Source organism: Danio aesculapii, chromosome 2 (genome assembly GCF_903798145.1).
Source record: "Danio aesculapii chromosome 2, fDanAes4.1, whole genome shotgun sequence".
Lineage (NCBI taxonomy): Eukaryota > Metazoa > Chordata > Actinopteri > Cypriniformes > Danionidae > Danio > Danio aesculapii.
In genome coordinates this window covers 43,782,318-43,810,203 of record NC_079436.1, presented here as the reverse complement: position 1 = coordinate 43,810,203, position 27,886 = coordinate 43,782,318, and the positions used below count along the sequence as shown (strand labels likewise).

Below are 27,886 nucleotides of genomic sequence, written 5' to 3'. Positions count from 1 at the left end.
ATTTAAAGATCTCTGTGCCAATTGTCATTGACAGAGAGAATACGAGTTGTCACAGGGTTGATTATGGTGGGCAGTGCCATAAGCCGCGAGCCCAGTAGAGCGAGTGTTTACAAGTGTGGAGACCTGTGAAGGAGCTCCCAGATGCAAACTTTTGTTTTGTGTTTACCTTATGAATAAAGTTGTTGCACGTCCGCCGGTTCCTGCCTATAAATGAGCAAGCTTTAGCTACTTGTACATTAAGGTAGTGTTCAGAAAACAGCAAAAAACCCCGGAGAAACTCAACCCAGAGGGACATAAAAACCTACTGCCAGCCAGCGTTTCAGAAGTCTTATTGCAGAGCAACACAAACAGCACGCAAAAGTAAAAATGCACGGCTACGCGCAAGGCAATCTCCATGGGTCATAGTGATCACTCGATGCAGTATAAACCAGCCTTGAGCTTATTCCCATCAGCTTGATTGAAGTATTGTGTTTGAATGAGGTAAAGTGCAATTGCAATATTCCCTAAATCTCAACACAGCAGAGATTTCTGACATGTTCCCCTCAGCAAAAATGTGGATGCAAAAAAATGTTAATAGTAAAGCTTAACCACAAATATAGGACAAAAAACACAATCAGGGACTTAAATGTATGCAATAATCTTGTTAAGCATAAGAAGTTTTGTAAAGTTAACATTATTGCTTTGAAAATGAATGAGTCTTTACTAAACTCAAGTAATCTTTCTCTGTTATGTGACCAAGAAAACACCGCCATCTCCTGAGTCTCAAGAACCAACCTCAACTCAAGACACCCGCACTCCCACTCCTCCCCCTGACTCCAGCCCCTCAGATGAGGAGCAGAACAGAAGCTCCGCCTCCCCCGCATCTCCTCCAGCCAGTGTCTCCACCGATGATCTGGTCATTGTGAAGACAGAAGAGGTGGAAGAGGAGCTGCAGTGTGAACCGCTGGACCTCTCGCTTCCTAAATCCAGCTCCACTCCACCCGGCACCACCAAGCTGCCTGTCTCCACCCAAAAAGAGCCCCTCAACCTCAGCAGCCTCAAGAAGCAAACTCTGGCAGGCAACACCATCTATGTGGCACAGGGTGGCACGGGGCCATTAAACATTGTGTCCGCGTCATTGCCAACGCTGGTGGCCATAGCAGAGCCAGGCGGTGTTCCATGCATCAGCTCTGCAATATCCGGAAACAAACGCACAATACTCATCCCACAGCTCACCTACACCTACAACAGTACCGAGGCACCCAATAATGCCTTGACTGAGAAAAAGTCCATGGTTATACTCAACAACAGTCCGGTAAGCTCAACACACACTGATATTGGAGAGTCTCGGGGTTCCTACTAGAGCTGAATTGTTTGAGCATCGATATTGCAATGTGTGTGTCCGCAATAGATTATTTATTATCGGTTAAAAGATAAAGTAATTATCTTTATATTATTGTATTAAATTATACAATGATGATCATGTTATTTTATGTTTGATTGTTTAATTTCTATGTTTGAATACTGTTAGACTGGTCAGAAAACCATAAGCACTGTTTATTGAACTTTTATTCTCGCTCTGTTGTATTTATATATGCTTGTAATTCAGCATATTTTACGCAGATGCACTACATTGAAAAAGAATTGATCTGACCAGTCAAATTAAATAATGCATTCTTTCCAAATTGAGCTATCCAAATCATCTGGTGAAATTACATTCATATCGCAATATATATAGCAGCAAAACAAAATATCACAATGTCCCATTTTTCCAACAAGCAGCTTGTTACAATCTTGGACGAGCCCCCAATCACGAGGATAAGACTTGTGATCATAAAACAATGCAACATAAATAAACAACACCCAATGTGCTCCTGCTAAATTATTTATTAACATAACCTACTAAAATGAAAAGAGATGGGGAGCCCAACAAGTCTTAATTTCAAAAACAAAATTTAGGCCTTAAATTCGCTGAAAAAATAGTCTTGTAGGTCTTAAATAATGTTAAACAGGTCTTAATTTTTCTGTCCAAGTAATGCTACCCAATCAGGCCGACATCCATTCAATCACCAACAATCCATCTTAATAAAGTAAAAGAAAAACAATTACACAGTTCCTCGTGATAATAACAGCATCTTATCCCTTTATGTTATCTAATATAAATAGGCATGAAACTTAAGGCTTTATAACAGAAATGCATTAGGTTGAATAGAAGTTATACTCAATCATTTTGGACCAAACAAATGCAAAACAAACAAGCCAACAAATATATATTTTTGATTATTTATGTAAATGCCTCCACAATAAATATACTTTTAATAATGTTTAACTTGTCATAAAAAAAGTAATATTATGTTAATAGTGTATACAACCAGTTTTGTTTTAACACGTTAAAGTATGTCGCTAAGAAATAATTACATTTGATTGTTTTTGTGGGAAGCAAAAAAATATCCATTAGAAATAATCATTAGTGATTAGCCCTGTATAAGACTAAAATTTCATTCATTATGGTGTTAAAATGTTTTCAATTTGACATGATGAAACCTGCAGAAACCCTGTAAATAACAACCAAACAAACCTAAAGCAGGTTGGGTCACCCCACTCCAAACAAATGTCAAAAAGAAAGCATAAAGGAGAACACAACAACAAAGCTGTCAGAAACTGTGTTGGCATGAAGGAGTGAGTGAGAGCGAGAAGTCCGCTTCCTTCGGTTTTAAAAGTCTGACGTCACCAAATCAACTAACAAAACTGAAAAGGAAAAAGGACAAACAAAATTAATTGAAAGTAATAATTATGGGCAGGAGTGAACGCCACTCATAACACAGCCCTAGTTTCCTGTATATAATAGACTTTTTTAAAAGTCTATTCCAGACATTGTAGTCAGGGAATTTTATTTATATTATATATAGTTATGGAATATCTGCTATTTTTTGTTTGTCATTTAAATTTTTACCTCCCATTTATCAAAATTTCTGATTACTACAGTAAAAAATGACAGATTTTTGCAGCAAATTTGATAAATTCCTGCCAATATTTGCAGCTTTTCTTGTGCTGTTTATAAATATACACACATTTTACACATCTTAGTTTTCCATTACTTTTTTGACCTCAAGCCACTGGACTTTATAATTTGTATAAAGAGAACATTGAGAAACACTGAAATTGTTCATCTCATATAATCATATAAAGCCTATCACATCCTATTTTATACATGACCATAAATCAGTGGTCTCAAACTCAATTCCTGGAGGGCTGCAGCTCTGCAGAGTTCAGCTCCAACCACCTCCAACTCACACCTGCTTAATAGTCTCTAGTGGTCTTGAACATCTTGATCAGCTGTTTTTGATTAGGGTTGGAGCAAAACTGTGCAGAGCTGTGGCCCTCCAGGAATCCAGTTCGAGACCTGTGCTCTAAATCAGGGGTGTCAAACTCAGTTCCTGAAAGGACGCAGTCCTGCACAGTTTAGTTTCAACCCTGCTTCAACACACTTAAGCTGCGGTCACACAGGACTTTTCCCCCTAGACTTCCATCTAATCACATCTAATCTTCTTGTTTAATCCCGCCCCTTTTCGCAGCACTGTAATACAGAATTTCGCAAGCTCAAACTCTAGTGTGACCGCAGCTTTACCTGCAGGTTTCAAACTAGCCTGAAGGACTCAATTAGTTTGATCAGCTGTGTTTAATTAGAGCTGGAACTAAACTGTTAAATGCGAACATAACTTTTGTTCAATCACAGAATCACAAAGTCAGATTTTGCTCTTTCAGAGTCAGGGAAAAGTCGTGAATTTGTCTGTACAAACTTTGGTAATTTCCTCTCATTTGCTGCATGTTTCTCTCCTGCAGCATATGGTCCGACGTCACTTCTGACTGCACATCAGAGGAGCAGAACGATGAAGAAAGAAATGCACGTCATAAAGAGGAGGAGGAAGATTCTCCAGTGGCATGTACGCCTGCGATCTGTGTGACAAAATCTTCCAGAAGAGCAGTTCACTGCTGCGACACAAGTATGAACACACAGGTATGTAAACACAAACTGAATGACATGTGATATACAGTTTTTAGATGCTTAAAGCTGCGGTCACACCGGGCTTTGTGTGTGCGAAATTCTGTCGTGCGGCGCTGCGAAAAGGGGCGGGGTTAAACAATTTGTTTCGACATTAAAAAGCAAGCGATTGCTTCATGTTTTAAATTTCTGTCCAGGGAGGTCATGTTTTGATCCTCGATTGGTCTCCACGCTGTCAAGTGATGCGATTTTGCAGGTCAGAGTTCACCAACTGTGCACCGCAGTGAACTGCCGAAACTTAACGCATGACCCTGCGTTTCCGTCTGACGCATTGGCGTGCGTATGAATGGAAGTCTATGGGAGGAAAAGCCCAGTGTGACCACAGCATAATGTGTCGACATTTATTCATTCATTTTCCTTTAGCTTAGTCCCATATTTATCAGGGGTCGCCACAGCGGAATGAACCGCCAGCTATTCCAGCATGTTTTACACAACAGATGCCCTTCCAGTCGCATCCCACTACTGGGAAACACCCATACAATCTCTCATTCACATATTCATACACTACGGCCCATTAAGTTCATTCTATTCACTTATAGCGCATGTCTTTGGACTGTGGGTGAAACCAGAGCACCTGGAGGAAACCCATGCCAACATGGGGAGAACACGCAAACTCCACAAAGAAATGCCAACTGGCCCAGCTGGGACTCAAACCAGCCACCTTCTTGCTGTGAGGAGACAGTGCTAACCACTGAGCCACCATGCTGCCCAGTTAGCAGCACCCATTCTTCTCTTAGGACAAACTTTAAAATCTTTTGATCCACATCAGATGTTTGACTACTGTAGTAAATAATTAAGTGATGTATAAAAAATATAGCATCTGGGTTTGAAGTGAGAGTATGTAGAAGCCTTTGTGGCTTTTCTGGTCACGTAAACACCGATTCCAGACATGACCATAGCCAGCAACACCTGCTAGCATTAGAAAAGCTAGAACACACAAAACATCTGATGCAACATCGCATCTGCTGGCCATTTTTCTGCACACAACATTCCATTATTGGCAACCATGTCTCTGTAATTAGATGCCTTTTTGTTTTCAGCCAAAATAAATGTCCAAGATTTAACTCTTGCTAGTTAGAACTTTATTCTAAAATGCGAAGTGCACATGTTTTTGTGATTGTTTTAGAACTTCCGATTCAGCTGCCTATGGAGAAATGACTAGGAATAATAAACGAAGAAACTGATCAAACTATTTGCTCTACAAACAAGTTTGTTCATGACTTTATTAAAGTAGAATAAAATAAGATGAAAAATGTCAGTTTGCACCATCAAGCAGCATAACAAGCTGTTTTTTGTATAATATCATTTGAAGTCAATGAGAGGCAAAAAGATTCCATGGCTGCACCCGCTCATACATGAAGAATAAGCTCAATAAGACATATTTTTAAAAGATTTGTATGTGTATATGCACAATACATTCCAGTCCTCTTCTACTTTTAAGTGTTAATGTTGTTTATATACAGTGGTCAATAAATCAGTTATGAACTCAATGTTAAAATCAGACATAAATTGATTACAAATTAAGTATTAGTAACTAAGAAATGATCTTAAAACACCACTGCAGACGAAATGTGAATATTCTTAGAAAGCAGTCATTTAGTCTATATTTAAAGTTTAATAATTATCATTCTCAGTGTTTTCAGTGGTTTGCAGGGTCTTAAAACGGCTTCAATCTTAAAAACAAAAATTTTAGGCCTAAAAAGTCCTTAGATTACTGAAACAATTGCGTGGTAGGTCTTAAATCTTTTTTTAAACAGGTTCTAATTTTCCTGTATTCATGTACAGTTGAAGTCAAATTATTAGCCCCCCATGTTTATTTTTTCCCACTAATTTCTGTTAACGGAGAGCAGATTTTTTTTCAACACTGTTTTTTAAACATAATAGTTTTAATAACTCATTTCTAATAACTGATTATTTGATCTTTGCCATGATGACAATAAATAATATTTGACTAGATGTTTTTCAAGACACTTCTATACAGCGTAAAGTGACATTTAAAGGCTTAACAGGTTAATTAGGTTAACTGCAGGTTAGGGTAATTATATAGTTATGATATAACGATGTTTGTTCTGAAGATTAAAGGGGCTAATAATTTCGACCTTAAAATGTTTTGTTTTTTTTTTATTAAAAATGGTTTTTATTCTAGCCGAAATAAAATAAATAAGACTTTCTCCAGCAGAAAAAATATTATCAGACATATTGTGAAAATTTCCTTGCTCTGTTAAACATCATTTGGGAAATATTTAAAAAAGAAAGACAAATTAAAGGGGGGAGGGGTTGGGGGGGACCAACAATTCTGCCTTTAACTGTATAGCTACCCAATCTGGCCATTAACACCCATCCAATCCATCTCAATAAAACCTTTAACTGTTTATTTAAAAATGTAATTTTTAACGCCAGCAAGGTAGCTCAGTGGTTAACACTGTCACCTCACAGCAAGAAGGTCGCTGATTTGAGTCTCAGCTGGATCAGTTTGCATTCTGTGTTGAGTTTGCATGTTCTCCCCGTGTTGGCGTGGGTTTCCCCCACAGTCCATAGACATGCGCTATAGGTGAATTGGATGAACTGAATTGGCCGTAGTGTATTAGTGTGTCTGAATGTGAGTGTGTATGGGTGTTTCCCAGTACTAGGGTGCGGCTGGAAAGACATCCGCTGAATAAAACATATTCTGGAATAGTTGGCGGTTCATTCTGCTGTGGTAACCCCTGATAAATAAGCAACTAAGTTGAAGGAAAATGAATGAATATTGCGGATTTTCATGATCACGATATCCTGAATAACTGGATATCAGTTATGTGAAGTCTACTCACCATATTGCCCCATTATCATCCCCAGGCAAGCGTCCGCACGAGTGCTCCATCTGTAATAAAGCCTTCAAACACAAGCACCACCTGATCGAGCACACGCGCCTTCACTCCGGAGAGAAACCCTATCAGTGTGACAAATGCGGGAAACGCTTCTCCCACTCGGGCTCTTACTCCCAACACATGAACCACAGATACTCCTACTGCAAGAGGGAAACACAGGAGCTGCCCGAACAGATCAGCACCTCCACCACTCCTCCATCACAGCCCGACTCAGACGAGAGAGAGAGCGATGAGGAAGAGGAGGAGGAGGAAGACGATTCATCAGCCCTGGACATGAGCGACATCAGAGTGGTGCAGATAGGAGACGAATACGAGGATGAGGAAGAGAGCGGAGTGGAAGAAGAGACGGAGGATGGAGGAATGATAATGGAGCTGGAGCTTGGGGAAAATGTGGAGACGGAGGAAACGAGGGAGGACACGGTTTTCACTAATAATGAGGAAAACATGGAGGTGGAAACTGAGGATTGAATTTGCTGTGAAGCCTCAGCTCTTTACTGTGTATAAATCCCAGGTGTGCCTGATTTACAGAAAACAATGATTCCTTGTTGGAGAGAAGGAAAAAAGAAAAAATAGGAGAAACTCCCAACACAACTAGACTTCATAGGACTCGGTTGTTTTGGCTTTGTTCCGTTACTGATCCGGCCCGGTCCAGGTATGTCAGTTTATCTCAGTGTTCACGTGTTTTCCGTTGCTCTGTAACAGTCAAGATTTCTATACCTTTATATTGCCAATGAAGTTTACGAAAATTCAGTATTTTAAGAAAAGTTTTGAAAAAACAAAGCTTTAAAAATTCTGCACTGCAGGTTATAAACTGGTTTTACTACAGGGGTGATTCTCATCAAAACTGTCAAGGAGGGTCATATTTCACCCCCCCACAAAAGGAACAAGCATATTTTAGGAGCGTCACAGGCGTTATTTTAATGATAATTAAACACTTTTCAGTTATTTTCCCAGCTTTAAACATTTGTACAGATCTATTGTAAATATGTTTCATTTATTCATGCCTATGTTTGAATAATGCAGTTTTTAATAATAAAATAGTGTTGGGCTGATAAACGATATCAAATCGCAATCAAATCTATGCTTATAACTAGGGCTGCACGATATTGGAAAAAACTGACATGCTAGATTTTCATTTACTGCGATATACAGACCATCTGGAGGGATGTCAACTAAAACAAACGTCCCAACATATTTCCTGTTTTACATTTTTAATTCTTACAGCTTCTGAGAATCCAAAAAGAGCCACATATTGATGAATAATGTTATAATAGTTTTTTTAACATTAGGTTATGATTGAATTGTCTCTTGTTTCAGTTATGAAACAAGTTTGATAAGCAGCAAATGTTCATGGGCCAATGACATGACCACACTGAAATGGCCTATATTGCAATGTAAATGCAATTTGACCATTCATTCATTCATTTTCTTTTCGGCTTAGTCCCTTTATTAATCTGGGGTCGCCACAGCGGAATGAACCACCAACTTATCCAGCATATGTTTTACGCAGTGGATGCCCTTCCAGCTGCAACCCATCATTGGGAAACATCCATACACAATCATTCACACACATACACTACTGACAATTTAGCTTACCTAATTCACATGCCCAATTCACCTAAACCGGAGCACCCAGAGGAAACCCACGTGAACACGGGGAGCAAATTCCACACAGAAATGCCATTTGACCTAGCCGAGGCTCAAACCAGCGACCTTCTTGCTATGAGGCACTGCGCCACCGTGCATCCCGCAATTTTACCAGATGACTTAGATCAAATTGGGATTTATTACTAGCTATAAGGGAGCATATCTGCATAAAATATAGGCTAATTTTTTAAATGACAAGCAAAGTTCAATACAACAAAGAAAAGATAAAAATAACAATGATTTATTTTTTATTTATTTATTGATATGATTTTTCTGCAGAGTCAAACAGTATTCAGAACAGACATTAAATAATCACTGTATGAGAAGAAACACCAACACAATGTATCATTTCATTGAGTAAATAATTATATAATGTACATTTAATCTTTAAGCTACAAACATTTAATTTATTGTGCCCAAATGGCTTAAATTAGCTTGAAATGCTTGCTAAAAACACATGCAAATAATAAACCTTCAGTCTAAGGGTAAATTTGAAAAGACTCCACTATGTTGTTAACTAATGTCTGATCAACAATAATCCCGACTACATTGTAGATCCCTGCGATGTGACTATTGCGGACTCGCATATTGCGATATCGATGCTGAAACGATATATTGTGCAGCCCTACCTATAACAATAGCTACATTTCCACCCACCTATCCTATTTTGGATAGCGCATAAAAACGGTTGATGGTCAAGAATCGCATCAATTTTGCAAATGAGCATCAAAAAAACGTATGCACACCGATAAGCTTAGTAGGATAAACTTTTAGTTCGATAAGAAAAGATGCGCAATAAACTACGATGGAAACACTTTTACCGAACAAATTTCAGTATGCGCATTAAAAAAAGTAATGTGATTTTTAACTTTTGTTTTTACCGGAATTGGTGTTAGTGAGGCCAGCAGGGGGCGCGCACCTGCGGTCTGTGTGGGTCCTAATGCCCCCAGTAAAGTGAAGGGAACTCTATATTGCTCAGTGAGTGCCGTTTTTTGGATGAGATATTAAACTGAGGTACCGACTCTAGTCGTTAAAAATCCCAGGATGTCCTTAAAAAAAAAGTAGGGTTTAACCCCTGGTATCCTGGCCAAATTTGCCCACTGTCAATCAGGCCTCCTAACCATCCCTATATGATAAGTGGCTTCATCACTTTGGTCTCCTCTCCACCCAACCAACTGTTGTGTGGGTGCGGTCTGGTGCAATATGGCTGCTGTGTGCGTCATCCAGGTGGATGCTGCACAGTGGTAGTGGATGAGGAGATTCCCCCATGTGCTAAAGCGCTTTGAGCATCCAGAAAAAATCGCTATATAAAAAGGAATTATTATTATTATTATTAATGAACCTCTAATTTTTGTGGATTTGTTTACTCTTTTACAAGTGGAAGCAATTAAAATGTATATCAATATATATGTATATATATATTATATATATATATATATGTATATATATATCATATATGTGTATATCTATATATTATATATATACTATATATATATATATATATATAATATATATATATATATATATGTGTATATATATATTATATATATATATATATATATATATATATATATATAATATATATATATATATATATATAATCTCATTATCATTAATATAGAAAAGACTTATCAAGATTGTTTTTGCCGTATCGCCCAGCCTATAATAAAATTAAATGAGACATGGTTCTCATACTTAAGGCACGTTAATATAATATTTAATTGTCAAAATCTTGTCAAAATATGCTCATTTTTTTCTGTTCATGCAAAAAACGCAAATAATAATAAATCCTCTTTTTGGATTTGTTTTTGGGGTGAAATATGGCCTGGACATTTCTTTGTGAGATTGACCGCAGATACTTATGCCTCAAGTTTAAATAACATTCAGTATTTATTTGACTTTTTTTGTCTCGTTACTCAGGCAAGCGTCATTAGCATTGCCTTGTTTTCCCATATGATTGTTTGTCTGCCTTAGAAGGACATGAGATGCACTTCACTAGTGAGTTGTTTTAAATCATTAATTATGAAAATATACATAGGAATGCTTGTTGTCATTTATCAATTGAATCGTTGAGATTTAAATCACAAAAATTGTAAGTAAATATTCCTAAATGTACTGAGAATATACATTTTATAAGCACTCCAAAATATTTGTTGGAAACTGTTTGAAAACAAAAAAAAAGAAATAATACTTTTCACAATCTTCAGTGTTTGTCATTTGAAACTGAAAGACAGTTTCTCACGTGTTGTTTGATTTTATATGTGCGTGTAACGTGTCAGTCGATGTTCATAGGACACAGGAGTCAAACTCAGTTCCTGGAGGGCCGCAGCTCTGCAGTTTAGTTCCAGCTCTAATTAAACACACCTGCTCAAACTAATTGAGTCCTTCAGGCTTATTTGAAAACTACAGGTAAAGCAGCGGTCACACTAGAGGTTGAGCATGTAAAATTCTGTTGTACAGCGCTGGGAAAAGGGGCGGGATTAAACAAGATGATTAGACATTTTAAAAAAGCAAGCTATTGGTCCATGTTTTAAATTCCTGTCCAGAGAGGTCATGTTTTGATCTTCGATTGGTCTCACACAATCATGTGATTTTCGCAGGTCAGAATTCACCAAGCTTAAACTTTCCAATGCAGCGAACTGCGAAACTTGTCGTAACAGCTTGCGTTTCTGGTCTGACGCATTTGCGTACGTATAAATGGAAGTCTATGGGGAGAAAAGTGCAGTGTGACCGCAGCTCAAGTATATTGGAGTTGGGTTGGAACTAAACTGTGCAGGACTGCGGCCCTCCAGGAACTGAGATTGACACCCCTGTCATAGGAGATGCTCTGAGGAACTGCACACCCACAGCCTTATGCAAGACCGCCAAGCTGTAAGTGCCATTCACAAATATTAACAGTGCTCAACAGTTACACTGTGGACAATCTAGAAGCTACCGGTAAAATAAGCCCTAAATATTGGTCAAAACCCAATCCAGCAGATTTAACGAGTGCAGTGTTTCCCAACCCTGTTTCTGGAAGCACACCAACAGTACGTATTTTGGATGTCTCCTATGGTTAAGTCTAGATAGGATACAGCTGTGGATACGCACAACAATATAGCATCGTTTTTGTGACGCTGTATAACAATAATTAATATTTGCACAGTACTGTGACAGTTGGGTTTAGGGTTGGGGTAGGGGTAGATGTAAATAAAATACAATTTATTAGGTAATTTAATAAATAACAAATAATACTTTGTACAACTACTGTTTTTACAGTATTGTGATGGTTGGGTTTAGGGTTGGGGTGGGGATAGATGTTATTAAAATAGAATAAATGGAAAATTTAATAAATAATATAAAATAATTCTTGTTAACTTTCGACTGCAACCATATCTGATCTAGCCACAACCATCTCCCTTATCTGACCCATTCATTTCAGGTTTTGGAGTCTCTTCTAATGTTCTGATGAGTTGATTCAGGTGTGTTTGAATAGTAAAGGGTTGAAAATGTGTACTGTTGGTGTGCCTTTTGGAACTCGGTTGGGAAACACTGGACAAAAACACATGACACTGCCCTCTACCTGCGATAATCTGAAATGGCACAGCATTATAGCTCATTTTCGATGTTTAGAAAATGTTTCCATTTCAGTTAGCCTAATTTGGATGAATATTGCAGATTAAACTATACAACAGTAAAGCAAAAACCTGTGGAAACAATTAAGAGTCCACATGAATTTTATTTGACTTTTAATGATTTTTATTAAGTTAAATGTTGGTATTGTGTAGTTTAAAAAGCAATTGTAAAACTTTGTAATTGGTAAAAACATTAAATCGATCATTTGCGGTAGTTTTAAATAAAATAAATGCATGACACATAACTATAAATCAAAAATATCTGGAGAAACTGAGAAATTTCAAGTGGTCTCTTAATTATTTCCATAGCTGTATGTAGCCCTACCAAACTAAATCAATCCAAATTTGAACAATTCTTTGTCAAAAAATGTTTGGCTGTTTTTGATATTTAATGTAAGTTCAGCTATTATCACTACTTTTATTATTGTGTTTGGAATCAAACATGATCAAATAAATAGCCAAACCATGTTATGAATACAAAGCAGTTAGGTGCAAGATAAAGGATGAAGTAATATAGTAACCATAGGACATCATTTACTCCCCTCCACTAAATCGGTTTCTTCTGTTGAGTACAAATGAAGATATTTTGAAGAATGTTGAGCGAGGTGGACGACCATAGTATTTGGTTTTCCTTCTATGGAAGTAATCAGTGTCCAATATTCTCTTCGTTTGAGTTCAACAGAAAAAATAAACTCCGTTTAGAACCACTTGAGTGTGAGTAAATGAGTCATTTTGCAGGTTCACGGCCCTACAGATGAAAAGAATTCTTCATGCAGACCATTTGTAATAAGACTGTGAAGTGCACAATGAAAGCAGCACTTTGGAAAAGGCGCATAGGATTAAAATGTTTTATTTGATTGCGAGCAGACCTTACAAGTATTATTAAGTTCATTGTATTTTTAAATGTTTATTCCTTTTGAGTTTATGCATGTGTATATTGTGTAATACCATCAGTATTATTGTCACTGACAAATGTTTCATTTGTAGAACCTTTTTAATATACGTCTTAAGGTGCGGTCACACTTGACTTTTCTTCCCATAGACTTCCATTCATACGCACGCGAATGCGTCAGACCGGAAACGCGGGGTCATGCGTTAAGTTTCGCAGGTTGCTGTGTTGCAAAGTTCAAGCTTGTGAACTCTAACCTGCTAAATCGCATCCCTTGACTGCATGAGACCAGTCGAGGATCAAAACAGGACCTCTCTGGGCAAAAATGTAAAACATGGAGCAATGGCTTGCTTTTTTAAATGTCTAATAAGCTTGTTTAATCCCGCCCCTTTTCGCAGCGCCGCACGACAGAATTTCGCACACACAAAGCCCGGTGTGACCGTAGCTTTATTTTTGTATTGCTTTATTTATTATCATGTGTGTGATACACAACTGTAGTTTAACACAATGTATTTTAATCTCAGTGCCACGAAGGATGTTAAACAATTATATACAGTATGGAAAAGCTGAGTTTTACAGTATTAGTTTGATCATTTCAAGTTATTTTTGAAAACTACCACAGAAGGTCAATCAGGCAGACATTTGCACCCATTGCTTTGTTTTTTCCTCGAACCTTTTCCAGCAGCTTCACAGTTATTAATAGTAAATGACCCTTAAACCTGTGATGAAGAGCATGAATTCATGTTGTTGTTCTGGTGTTGAAGTTGCCATTTCGGAACCAAAATCAGTCAACCCATTTTGTCTGCGTTTGTTTTCATTTGTGCCAACTTTGCATTGTGTGTGTAAATGTCACATTTTCCACGAGGTGATGATGAACCTGTTTGTTGAATTTGTTTGTTTCCTTTTAAGATGCCCAAAAAATAAATGAAGTGAAGCACCAGGACTTTCCTTAGTTTCTTTTACTCCCATTTAGAAAAAGCACTTTCATAATGATTTATTTTATTTACATATTTATTTTAGGACAGCAGCCTAAACATACATGACAGACTTATTTCTCCTACTGCTAGTTTTTTTTTTCCTCATTCCACCAAGTACTCTGTGAAGTGGACACTAGGGTTGGGCCATGTTGACCAATTTGGCGGTTAACCAACATTGCATTGGACAATAGCATTGTTGTAGGCGGCAGTGAATTAATTATTTATGAATAATTAATTAATTCATAACGAATTAATTATTTGTAGCCTACCGTTTTAACTACCTGACCCGCATGGTCTTTGTTTTACCCATAACCAAATCAAAAATAAAGATAAGTTACACACAAATTACTACCCGTCAGTCACTTTTTCCACAGGACTCTGGCATAAATAGGCAGAGTGATCTGTGTCGTTATAATGGCGTCTACAAACTAAATTGGTAAAAAATGTGCACAATCAACAGTATCTGAGGTTTTCGCTAAAATTACGAGGTACACGCGTTAAAGCGAAAGATTGAAGCAGTGTACTGACACTGTGACACGTTACCTGATAGATTCAAAAAGACAGAAGTCATTAGATAGAGAAGATGTAATAAATATCACGTTTAACAACTATAGTGAGACGCAATCCAGCGGTACATCCTTGATAAACTGTCCGACATGCACTGCTCTCTGGGGTTTTGTGCTCAAAGCACCCGCTGACTGCTGGAGCTCAGACCCACACATACGCTGGAGCACATGCCAGAGTGTGTGTGTTGCCACATGATGTGTGTTTTCAGCAATATAGTGTGGACTGAGATCTTCTCAGAAATGCTCGATGAAACGTCAGTGTAGACGCGGATCATTTTCTTTCGAAAATGCCATTTTAAAACTAAGACATATTAGTGTAAACGAGGCCTAAGTGTCCCTTTAAATGCGAGAACAGCAAACAACACAGTGCTGTTTGCTGCCCTCTCATGGAGAAACACTGGAAGAAAGCACGCTCCATTAGGTGAATGGTTTGTCTTATCATTTTTATTTTCATCAAGACAAAGTTCTGTGACAAAGCAGAATATCTGACGAATTACATTCGACAGCCTTTTTCCAAATAGCCTTTTCTGTAATAACTCATTAAAACTTTAATAAACCAGTCTCTACCATCAACACAATTGTGGTGCCTTCCATGTGCATTTTAACTCCTCATCACAAGCACATGGACATCAATAGAAAGCTCAGTGTTGACAATTTCTGCCACGTTCTTCTAATACAAAAATCTTCAAGTGGTATTTTATCTACAGCGTACTGTATTCTCATGATAAATAGGTTGCCAATGCATGTCTTGGATCTTGGTCAGGAAAAGCAGCGGGTCTAATGTCCTCTTAACATGCTTAAATGTTAACACATTTCATTCCAGTGCCTTTGTAATAAACCAGGATAACAGTACTCCCACAGTCTGAAGTACACCTACAGACTTACATACAAGAGCTTGTACGTTCTTTGATACTGAATCGATATTTAGAAATTGCGAGCTCCAAAAAAAAGGTCCATAAATGGTCTACAAAATAACTCCAGTGATTTCAGTGGTCACTTCCAGCAGGCCAGAGGAAAATGTAACCCATCCAAGGCGTTAGTTAGGGATAAAGTCTGTCATGTCAGACAATCGGTTGACATGCCGTTCAATACCGTATGAGAGTATTTTCATGGAAATATGCAATGCAAAAGGTCGTACTAAAAGTGAACGGAAAATGAAACATCAGTTCTCTCCCATGAGCATCACGTTTTCAGTCGGACAGTTGATATATTAATCCTCATTGCTCCAAACAAATCCAGTAAAGGCCTTAGTCCAATGGATTTGGGTGTGTATCAAAATTAATTCCAACTAAGAAAAACGGGACCATAACTTAGTCCAATATAAGTTGGAGAAAAAGTCTCGTCTGTTTTAAGTTGAAGCCAGAATGGTGGGTTTTTCCAATACGAGCAGTTCTTTCATGTAAACGTACCAAAACACTGGCAGTCAGTGGGTCTTCAGCAGCAACTGGCCCGTTGAGTTTGGTCAAAGGTTTCCTATGCGTGTGTGACCTACCTGCCGAATATAGTGTCATACTCCATAAGAATGAGCTCAACGATCTGGTTCTGGTAGACCATGTGCACTGCCATATTTGCTGTCTCTATCTCGGGGCGGAGGAGCGTCGGGCCGAACACAATGGCTACACTCTGAGTGGTCATTCGGTTCTCGTCCACATGCTGGATCACTCTGAAGAGAAGCAAAGAGGACATGTTTGTGAAAAGAGGACATGACATACACTCCATCTAAGACAATTACATTCATTCATTTTCCTTCAGCTTAGTCTCTTATTTATCAGGGGTCGACACAGCGGAATGAACTGTCAATTATTCCGGCATATGTTTTACGCAGCTGGTGCCCTTCCAGCTGCAACCCAGGACTGGGAAACACCCATACATTCTCACATTCACACACACTCATACACTACGGCCATTTTAGTTCATCTAATTCACCTATAGCTAGGCCCATACGGAATCTGCGTGCGCAGAATTCCGCAGATTTTTAACCCATCGTTGATTCTGTTTAATCACTTGTGTAAATGTATGTAAATTTATATTTATTCAGTTTTAAAATTAATTTCAGTATAATTATTGACTAATATGAAAATGTTTATGATTTATTTACAATACAGTTTGTAAAATAATATTTTCTGTCTTTTTAGTAGATATATTATATGAGAGACTTGCTTTGTTTACCAAATAAAGTGGATCTTATTGGATTTTCATTGTAAACATTAAATCAAATTTAAAAGTCTATTATTTTTTATTTTCTATATTAAGGTTTTAGTTGTCATACTCCCAAAATAATTCCGCATAAATCCGCAGATTTTCAACAAAATTCTCAGCAGAAATAGCAAAAAAATGTCCGTATATTCTGACTGTGGAGGAAACCCACACCAACATGGGGAGAACATGCCAAGACAATTACAGCATGCTTCTATTAATAAATTGATTGTTTCCATTTATGAATTTCCAGAATAAGAAAACACACACACACCATAATAAGTCCTATAGTGTTAACATAGCATTGTTGAGGAAAACTAAAACGAATAGAAACTGAAACGATGTATAAGCCACATTTTATTTAGAAATAAATGTAAAAATGGGTTACTGGTACACCTCTACACTATACACGTGTTACCCTCACTCCCACGTATTGCATTCAAAATATACACACTACTTTAGCATTTTTTTTGTTAATTTTAAGGTTACATGATTCTAGTGTCTATCCTTTTTCTTTAATTAAAAATTGAGAAATTTAAAACTAGACATGAAAACCTCACCAATTATGCATCTTTACCACAATAAACATAACTGAATGCTAAGAGTTAAATTAGGAGTTTTCAAAAACAGAAAAAAGTAAAAAGGTTGATTTAAGCTTTCGCCTGGCACCGCATTGCGGACCTCTGGTCACTGCATGCAAACCTCACGAAACAGACGAGGCTTTTATACTTGACGCGTTCAGCGTAGTAAAAATTCTTTAAAATGACAGGGGACAGTCAAAAAGAAACGGACCATAAAATCAGAAGCATAAACAGAGAAGTAGGACGTTTCAAGGACTATGTCATATTATTAAAGGGTCATGAAACCCCCTTTTTCAGTTCAAGTCTACCTCAGAAATTTTTCAAAAAATTCTCCGAGGTGGGTGTGGAGCAGCGCTGTGAGCAGAGGGTGGAGTGGGCGACAGTGCAGGGGAAAAGTATGGAGCGAACCGTCAGATGGCTCACAAAATGAGACACAAACCATGAGGAGACCTATGATTTTATAGTTTACAAAGTTAAAATGTAAAGAAATAAACAGTAAATAATGTAATGCCCTGCTACATTTGTCATTCGTAATTTTATACACACATGAATGATATTAATAACAATGAGAAACCGACACGTCATCACTTCACTTGCAGATTCGCGCTACATCACCGATTTTGATCTCGCCCCAAAAATTTTTTTAAACCCGGAGGAAGAAATTAGCTGACAAAAACTCAAAATTATTCAGTTTTTCCCACAATTAAAGCTGACAGGTGCTAACATTGTCTTAACTGATGCTCAACACACAAATCTGTTACAATCTCAAATAAAAGTACTCCAGGGTGTCTTGAACCTTTAATATCATTCAAGATTTTTAAACTAATTATTTTCATAAGTTATTTTAATGATTATATGGATTTTTATAAGCATTCAAGGTTTTTTTTAAATCAATCTTTGATGCATCACTTGCTTTTATTCATATCTCAGACCGTTCTACCTATTATAGTTTATTAAAATATTAATGAAAACAGAACATGAGTTACTCTACAAACATATTTTTTTATTATGGAAAGAATAAAAGCAAAAAAAGTACTAAAAAATACAGATGTTTTTTTAATATTTAGCCCGCTCCACAATTCACACATTACTGTCTGGCTAGTTTGTGTCCACTTATATGCTAAAAAGGCAATAATGGTCAAACATTCCTGACCATTATCACCAATAAAGCCTAGAAAAGCACGGCATCAGTATATTGTAAACCTATAGGTTCAAATATTCCTTTCCAGTTATAAAATAAATAATTTATTCCTTAATTATAGTTTTGTAACAATTACATTGTTTTAAATTAATCATTGTAATATATACATCAGTGTAAAACCTTTGACTGGTGGATAAACATATTTCAGTAATTGTGTACCTGGGTCTCCACTTTGATCACGCATGGATGGATCATAAAGATGTCATTACAGGCGTACCTTTTTCAGAAAAATCTCTTTAAAATGATTTTAATTCAACTCAAATGAAATGTTCGCTCCGCCAATCGAAATCATGTCACGTGCACCCAAAGCTCATCTCTGCAAACACAGCAATGACGTCACATTCGCTGCACACACTCAAGCAAACTAGCGAACGCGTTGAGTATAACCAGGCTTGAGGTAAACAGAACTTAGTGCCATTTTCTTTAAACCACATTAAATATATATGTGAAGCCTAAACCTTAAAAACAGAACTGAAATCAGTGTGTGTGTGTGTGTGAAATGCTCTATAAAACAACTCGCAAGTCTCTCATTCAGCACTTTTCTAAATAAGCGGGGCCTTGCAAGTTTTGTTTCTGCTTCCTGTTAACAGGAAGGCCCAGCAAGTTTCAGTTTATTAAATATAGGAGTCAAGAATTTTGATTTTTAAACAACCCACAACTGCCATCATAATCATTTGCTCGGTCTCCTTCTCCTTTTATACTCACTTCTTCAGGTGTTTGAAGAGCACCTGTATGGTGTCGTGGTTTGGCCGTGGCAACTGCTTCATCAGATCCTTAACCGTCTGAACTTTCTGCTTATAGTCTGGCATTTCTACATAAACACACACGCGATTAATTATCACAAGAATCACAATTTAGCTGCCTTGTCTGAAACACTGGTCTGTCTCCACTCACTGATAGCAGAGATGAAATCATTGAAGAACGTGTAGGTGAACAGAGGCTCTGGCAGCTCACGGAAAAACATCTTCAGAGCTCCAGTGGTCACGTGAATGTCCTCCCATTTACTGTCACCTAAATCGATTTTCTCATCTGGAATTATGAGGATCACAAGGACACAAATCATCAGTCTTTATATATTACACATCACCAGCAAGTTATTTTATACTATATTGTATCAGAAAGAGCTGTATTGCCAGGTATCTTTACACATAGAAGTGAATTCGTTTTCTAGACAAAAGTTTCCACAGTGCAACAGAATCACAACGACAGGATAAAAACACAGATAATAAAGGAATAAAATAAATATAAACAGAGAATAAAAATATTAACTTTGACACATATATGTACAGTATATTACTATATAATATTGTATTTATGTATTATATTATATTATATTATATTATATTATATTATATTATATTATATTATATTATATTATATTATATTATATTATATTATATTATATTATATTATATTATATTAGCCACAAAGGGTGTAAAACATACCGTGGTTAACAGCAAATCTCAGTTTTTGTATAATGGCCAAATTTCCACTGACTCTGTACAAACCATCCACTCCTAACCCTGAAGGAGGAGAGAAAAGACAATGTAAATGTTATGCATTACAAAATGACAGAATGACTTATTCAGAAAACCCATTAAAAGGAGTCATCTTAACAAGCCCAGGCAGCAATAGATGCTTAGGCGCAGGCTAGGTTTTTAGGTTTTGCAAAAAGCTAAATGAACACATTTCTGAAGTGATAAGGATTTAAAATAGTGATTAACCATTTCATGACAAGGCTGTTAAGCATTTTTGAAAGTTAAAAGTATCTAAGTGCAAATAAATATAATAAGTAGTGGTGGGCCGTTATCAGCGTTAATGGCTGCGTAAATGCAAGACTCTTATCAGGCGATAAAAAAAAAACTGCCGTTAATCAATTCTCAAAGTTGGGTTGGGAGCTGGGTCTATTCTACGCAAGTTATGATGACTTTCACCTTGATATTTTAGCGCGGATGTATACCCGACCGATGAGCCGTCTGACAAACAAGTGTCCTTCAGAATCAAATCAGCAGGATGCCCCCTTCTGATCTTTCACTTACTTCGAAGATCACTACTGACTACGCTTACATGGACATCTTTAATCTACTTATTTGCCTTAATAGTCAATAATATAATTAAGGTGTTTACGTGAAGTGCTTTCATGTAAGAGTTTCCTGTAATTTTGGGTGACTTTAACTGCAGTTCGGCAGTTTCACTATCATTCAAGAACATTTCATTCATGCCCCCATGACAAACTGGGGTATTAGATGCAAATAAGGAGCAAGGACTGGTGAGAGCGTTATGGAATTTAATAACGCACGCCGAACGGAAAGAAAAACTTCCGCATTTTGGGATGTGTGTGTGTGTGTGTGTGGTCCTTTACTGACAGTCGCGTGTGTGGATCTTGATGGAAAATATGGCGAAAAGTCCTACATGGCGCTAATAGTTTGATTGTGGTGTTTACTTAATAATAATATATGCCACTAATATATGCATACTCCACGTCTTAATTCCATTTCTGTTTAGTTCAGTTATGACTTTAGTCGGATTAAGGTGATCAAAAAAAATCACTGTCTGGAGCATATGTAGGCCTACAGTTCAAAATTCAAGTTTAACTGAATAAACTGTAAGTAAACACAAGTACATCTTATTGAACATAATTTATTTCATCACCGATTATCATAGTAAAACAGTTTCTCAAGAAGTTTGTTATGCAATTTGGAAACAGGAGATGAGCCCCTGGTCTATTGCGCTGAAGGATTCGGATTTGTACCTTCCAATCCGTCTGAGCATGGATCAACGTTTATCCTTTTCTCATCATCCTGTTTCTCATCATTTTTTTATTAAAGATGATTATTGAATAAATGAATAAAGTTAACACATTGCTTAATATAAGAATGTTCAGTGCATTTGCCTGTCTCTTTACAACTATTTTCAGGAGCCACCAAACTAGGTCAGAGGTCACGGAGACCTTGAGTAGAACTGAAGGGCTGAGGACTGGAAGCAACTGTTTCTATTGTTATTTCTATGAGTTAATACTATCTAAAATGTCTAAAGTGATTTTACTATTTTACGGTTAATTCTTTAGAGGTGTTTTACTTTTTATTTAAGATAGACTTTGTGTAGTAAGGATATTATAACTGCCTGAATGTAGATTATGCCGGTTTTAACCAGTTTTGATAAAGACAGCTGAGAGTACATTCAGCCTTGTGTAAGAAACAGGTTGTACTTTAAGTGTGTGTTTGTTCTATTTGATTGTGGATCCATTTCACAGGTCTGGAGTCAGCTCTAGTGGATGTCTGACGTTTATGCTTAAGATATTGTTCAGAATTGTACGCATGAACCCATGTGGAAATTTTCCTAGTCTATCTGTGTTTTAACCAATCAGTTTAGAACACCTATATGTGTGACGCAGTTACTGACGTTATGTGAGAGTATAATTGTTATTGATTTGTGATTGTAAGCAGAGCGGCGTAGGAACTCATTTGCGAGTGTTGAAGCTGGCTTCTGCTGATGAAACTGCAAACTATCTTCAGTAAACTTTATTTATTTATTTGAATCTCTTACTCCGGCTCTTCTTCATCTGAAAGACTGGTCATTCTTTGGGTTAAAATTGTAAATTACCCCTACAGCACCACCTGGCTTGAGAAACTCTTTCTCAAAGACTTACTTTTAGTTATTATTTGGGTAGCACACATATTCTGAATGCCTTCGGCAAAATTCAAATGAGCCATTTTTAATCTAGATTAATTCCAAGATTACAGTGAGATTAATCTAAATTTTAAAAAATGAATCTATGCCCACCTATAATAATGAGTCAGTGTTTCTCAACCACGTTCCTGGTGGACCACCAGCTATGCACAAATTTCCGTGTCTCCTTAACAAAATACACCTGATTCAGATTCTCAGCTCATTGGCAGAGACTTAAAGACCTGTAATGGGTGTGACAGACAAAGCAGACATCCAAAACATGCAGTGCTGGTGGTCCTTCAGGAACGTGGTCGAGAAACAGTGTAATAAAGCATACAGCCAAACAGAGCATACTGCAAATAGTAGAATTAACCAAAACAACAGTAAGACAATTGTATGTGTGCATAATTCTTATAAAGTCTAAAACCAAATTATATATATTTTTATAATTAATCAATGTTAATAGAAACCTAAATTATTATTTCCTTTATTTCAGACACTTAGTCCATATTTAAAAACATAATAAATTAAACAAAAAAACAAACATACAATCATAAATATATTAACATAAATTCAAATAGCTTCCAATACCAAGAGCGGTACTTAGGATTACTTAGTGTGGGATCCCTTAAATCGCTTGTATTTCTTGAGATACCCATTCGATGCACAAAATGATACATCGATTTCCTTAAAACAGCATGAAAAGTGGCAATATTATTATATACACACATCTGACTTCGACTCGTCCACCTTGGCTAAGCTAAATTCATAGAGCAGCATTAAATGACACCTGGAGCTTTCTCATTTTTACTTCGCTGTATTTACACCACCAGATTGCTTAATGACTTTTTTACTTTAAGATTTAATACACACACACAAAAATCTAATTGCAAAAGAAATATCCATTTTCATCTAATCTACTCTATAAAAATAAATCTATGCAGACATAAAATATATATTAAAAACCTGCAAAGTTACTAAAACAAAAAAAAAGATTGAGAAGTACCGTTCTTCTCCACTTGCTCAATGCACAACCAGACAAAGCGGGGTACAGTGGAGTTTTCTCTCTGACACAGACTGCTCAAACTGCACCCAAACACTTGATCTATGGAGGGAGAGGGAGAGAGGGGGAGAGAGAGAGAGAGAGAGAAACATTCATTTCCTAAAAAACATCCTCTGAATTTTATAGATAAAGTGTCTGCTCATAGGTGCGTGTAATACCTTTAATGTAGCCTTTGTCTTTGACAGCCTGTAAAGTAGGTCTGCCAGTGAGGAGCTTCATCAGTTTGGTCTTCTTCTTCTGTTCTGCATTGTCCATGCTTGCAGTTTTCTTAATATCTATAAGACAATGGAAGATGATGCGTTTAATGAATGGTACACCTCTCTATGCCTGCAGTGGTCAATACAAGGATTGGTGACTAAAAGACAAAAGCTAAAGTTTGTTGGTAGACCTGCCGATGTCATGAATATTAATAACTACAATAATAAACTAAAGTATAAAACTGCAATCTGCTCCTGATGAATATGCAGTAAGATTAATATGCATTATTGCTGATGATTATTTTATATTTCATGACTTTTTTTATTTGAAAGTCATTGACATTTTCTAGTATTTGGAATTAGTTTAATTTGCATGTATGTTTGTTCCATTCTCTTATTTAGATCTTAATTATTCTCATTCGGAAACAGAATAAAATACAGTTATATAATGCATAAGATGCTTTTAGAATGTTTAACATAAGTCAACAGTACAAGGACTAAAATGCTATTCAATTGCTTGAGAAATTAATTAGCAGTGATTCCCACAGGTTTAAAACATACTTGCAGTGGTAGCCGGATTAAAATACATCTTTTACTTTTAATAATATTTATATTTATTAAGAAACTGATATAGGGCAGCACGGTGGCGCAGTGGGTAGCACAATTGCTTCACAGCAAGAAGGTCACCGGTTTGAGTCCTGGCTGGGTCAGTTGGCATTTCTGTGTGGAGTTTGCATGGGTTTCCTCCAGGTGCTCCGGTTTCTCCCACAAGTCCAAAGACATGCACTATAGGTGAATTGGGTAAGCTAAATTGTCCGTAGTGCATGTGTGTGAATGAGTGTGTATGTGTTTCCTAGTGATGGGTTGCAGCTGGAAGGGCATCCGCTGCTCAAAACATATGGTGGAGAAGTTGGCGGTTCATTCCGCTGTGGCGACCCCAGATTATAAAGGGAATAAGATGAAAAGAAAATAAATGAAGAAACTGTTATAAACAGCGTCTCAATGGGTTAAAGTTTTACTTACACATAATCTACACTTAACAACAACTTTTCTTCGATGTGTTCAAAATAACAAGAATCTATTGCAAAAATATAAGTCTCCAGCCTGCCATTGTTTCTGTTTCTGTCTGTAGTAATGACGGGTGATTCGCAACTGAATCGTTTGTTTTAACAGGATCTTCTAAGCGAACTGGCCAACCAGTTTATTAAATTGAACGGTTTGCGTCTTCAGTAAGTACTAACATACCAGTCGGCTTAAATAGCCTAGTGGTTAGTGCGACGACATATAGCACCAAGATGTTCACGGCGACTCGAGTTCGATTCCGGCTTGAGGTCCTTTGCCGATCCTTCCCCTATCTCTGCTCCCCACACTTTCCTGTCTGTAAAATCTCCACTGTCCTATCCCAACAAAGAGGAAAACCCCTAAAAAAAATTTTATAAAAAAAAAAAAAAAAAGTACTAACATACGGGATACCCTCTTTAACTTGAAACAAACCCATATCAGTTAGAAGAACAGTTAGTAGATTCAGTTGGTAGAACAGTACAGACTCATCTGCTGTGAAAGACCTGATGATGGCGAGAGCGAGCCGACTGTCTGTTCCCTCGCAGCACGCTCTCTCATTGAGTGTGTGATTCAACCTAAGGTAATTTTTATTCCACAATATATTTTGTAAAAGCCAATTAAGCAAGGTAAAAAGAAACTTGCACTACATTAAAAAAAAAAAGTAACTCAAATAATATTACAAGATTCATACACATTTACTACTAAAATTTCATGACATTTCCAAGACTTTTCCAGAACTTTCAAGTATATTTTCATGATGTAATGTTTCATGTAAAGTCTACATATACATGGTAAATAAGAAAAACAATTTTTTTTTTTAAATGAACACAAAAAGATAGTGAGTACATTTTAATCTTTGAGTAAACTATCCCTTTAAGGCCTGTGACTGCGAAAACATTTCAATATTTCACATATTAAAACATCCAGCCACAAGAAATTTTTTGTAACTTTAATAAAGATTAAATAATATACAATGAAGATTATGCATGTTACTATATTTTATTTATCTATGCTTGTAATTTAATTGTTATATATTATTTGAGATCCACTCCTCCACAAAATCCCCCCCAATCAATCCAAATAAACCTGTTAAATCATCTGGTGAAATTGTTTTAACATCGCAATATACAGTTAAAGTCAGAATTATTAGCCCCACTGAATTATTAGTCCCCCTGTTTATTTTTTAATGGAGAGACGATTTCTTCAACACATTTCTAAACATAATAGTTTTAATAACGCTAATCTAATAACTGATTTATTTGATCTTTGCCATGATGACAGTAAATAATATTTGACTAGATATTTTTCAAGATACTTCTATACAGCTTCAAGTGACATTTAAAGGCTTAACTAGGTTAATAAAGTTAACTAGGCAGGTTAGGGTAATTAGGGTAAGTTATTGTATAGCGATGGTTTGTTCTGTAGACAGGCGAAAAAAATTAGCTTAAAGGGGAAAATAATTTTGACCTTAAAAAGGTTTTTAAAAAATTAAAAACTGCTTTTATTCTAGCCAAAATAAAACAAATAAGACTTTCTCCAGAAGAAAAAATATTATCAGACATACAGTGAAAATTTCCTTGCTCTGTTAAGGATCATTTAGGAAATATTTAAAAAAAGAAAAGAAAATTCAAAGGCAAAATTAAAATTCATGTTAATATTCCATGACGTTTCCAGGTTTTCCATGACCAAATGAACCCTGATATTACTTATTTATAAAAGTAATGCGTTATATTACTCGTTACTTTGGAAAAGTAATATTATTTACATAACACGCATTATCTATAACGCATTACCCCCAACACTGCTCAAAAGTATGGACTTTTTCTTCACAAAAAGAGTACATACTTTGTGTGCGTGAATCTGATCCTGTGTCTCAATTCACCTACTTCTACTACACCCTTAAACACACACACACCTCTGGCCTTCTTGGAGTTTTTTCGCTCTTTTTCCTTGTCATGTTTCTCGTTTTCAGGAGATTCTGGCATGTCTTCTTCAATGGCCTCATCAGACTCCCACACCTGCATCAACAACAAACACACTAATGTCAGTACAGGGCTTCAGAACAGCTGTGTGCGCAGACATGTATAGTAATAGACTATATATACAGGCAAATAGAGTAATCTTACATATGTGTGAATGGCTTCAGTCAAAGCTTTGTGCCAGTCATTCACGAGGCCGTCGCTATCTGACTGCAAGAGTAACTCCGTGCCCTGCCGGGTCTTCAGCTGCACGCATGAACACAAACAAATGAATACAGAAATATCGGTGACATGTCAACCTGTTCTGACATCAAGCTGTGATTTGCAAAGCTTCAGCCAAGCTCTTTGCAAAAAAGGACAGATTAATCCACTGAATGACCTTGATAAGGGCTTCACAATCACACTGATTTTAATGAGTAAATATTCAGTTCACGCAGTTGGCTGTTAAAAGGATAGTTCACAATGACTAAAATTCTATCATCATTCGTTTCAAAACGTAGAGTTTGTATATAGATATTTGCAAGAATTTTTGCAAACGAGTAACCATTGGTTTCCACAGAGTTTGTGTTTTTCCTACTATGAAAGTCAATGATTTCCGGTCTCCAACATTCTTGAAAATATTGTCTATTGTGTTAAAAAAGAAAGAAACTCAAAGATGTGTAATCATTTTAGGGTGGCTAAACAGAGTACATTTTCATTTTTGGATGATCTATCCCTTTAACAGTCAACTGAGTGAACTGAAAACATTTGAAGCAGAAATAACTTTAACTCCGAGACTTCTAGTAATGTCAAAAGCACTTAAATTAACACATTTTCACCTTTCAGTTACAGAAAAAAAAATCTAATTAAAAATGGACCCATTATGATAAGCACCAGCCACTTTTTAACAAGAAAATGGAAAAAAAGAGCTTTGTTTTGCATATCAGAAGTGGGTTGCTGGATGAATATCTGAATAAAGGTGCAGTAGGTGATCTGTCAAAATGCTAACTGGTTAGCATAATATCTTTGAAGCACAGTCCCTCCACTGCCCTCCGAACCCATGCCTCCTGAAACAGGACTTGCACTTATTACTAAGCCACACTTACATACTATTTCAGACCGAATATTCAAAGTAGCGGTAAACCATATAAAGTGCGCCACAGGTTGTCATTGTTCAAAAATGAACCAACGTGATGTGAATATAAAGCCAACTTCACCTTAGTAAAGCAGGCTAGGTAGAATAGTGCTATTTACTGATGTTTTGTTGTTAAACTAAATAAAAATTGCCATTATTGATGCTGTAAATGCTTTACATTATGAAACTGAAAATAGTCACAATCTATCCCGAAGATTTCAG

The 27,886-nt window shown here is 36.7% G+C and overlaps 2 protein-coding genes across 3 annotated transcripts in view; one reads left to right on the top strand and one right to left on the bottom strand.

Moving 5' to 3' along the window:
• Positions 1-7,551, top strand: part of zeb1a (zinc finger E-box binding homeobox 1a) — a 39,366-nt gene extending 31,815 nt beyond the window's left edge. The window contains 6 exon segments of the mRNA XM_056480231.1: positions 740-1,294; positions 2,638-2,642; positions 3,823-3,877; positions 3,879-3,914; positions 3,916-3,997; positions 6,878-7,551. Coding sequence (XP_056336206.1) covers positions 740-1,294; positions 2,638-2,642; positions 3,823-3,877; positions 3,879-3,914; positions 3,916-3,997; positions 6,878-7,377 — 1,233 coding nt within the window. The 3' untranslated portion in view covers positions 7,378-7,551.
• A 7,477-nt stretch (positions 7,552-15,028) lies between these two features.
• The window catches only part of arhgap12a (Rho GTPase activating protein 12a), a 49,968-nt gene continuing 37,110 nt past the window's right edge, over positions 15,029-27,886 (bottom strand). For both annotated transcript variants that reach the window (XM_056480202.1, XM_056480209.1), the window contains 8 exons: positions 26,698-26,796; positions 26,487-26,589; positions 23,471-23,587; positions 23,256-23,354; positions 20,026-20,103; positions 19,475-19,609; positions 19,286-19,391; positions 15,029-16,265 (listed from right to left, as the gene is read on the bottom strand). In XM_056480202.1, coding sequence (XP_056336177.1) covers positions 16,091-16,265; positions 19,286-19,391; positions 19,475-19,609; positions 20,026-20,103; positions 23,256-23,354; positions 23,471-23,587; positions 26,487-26,589; positions 26,698-26,796 — 912 coding nt within the window. In that variant the 3' untranslated portion in view covers positions 15,029-16,090. The remainder of the gene's footprint in view (positions 16,266-19,285; positions 19,392-19,474; positions 19,610-20,025; positions 20,104-23,255; positions 23,355-23,470; positions 23,588-26,486; positions 26,590-26,697; positions 26,797-27,886) is intronic.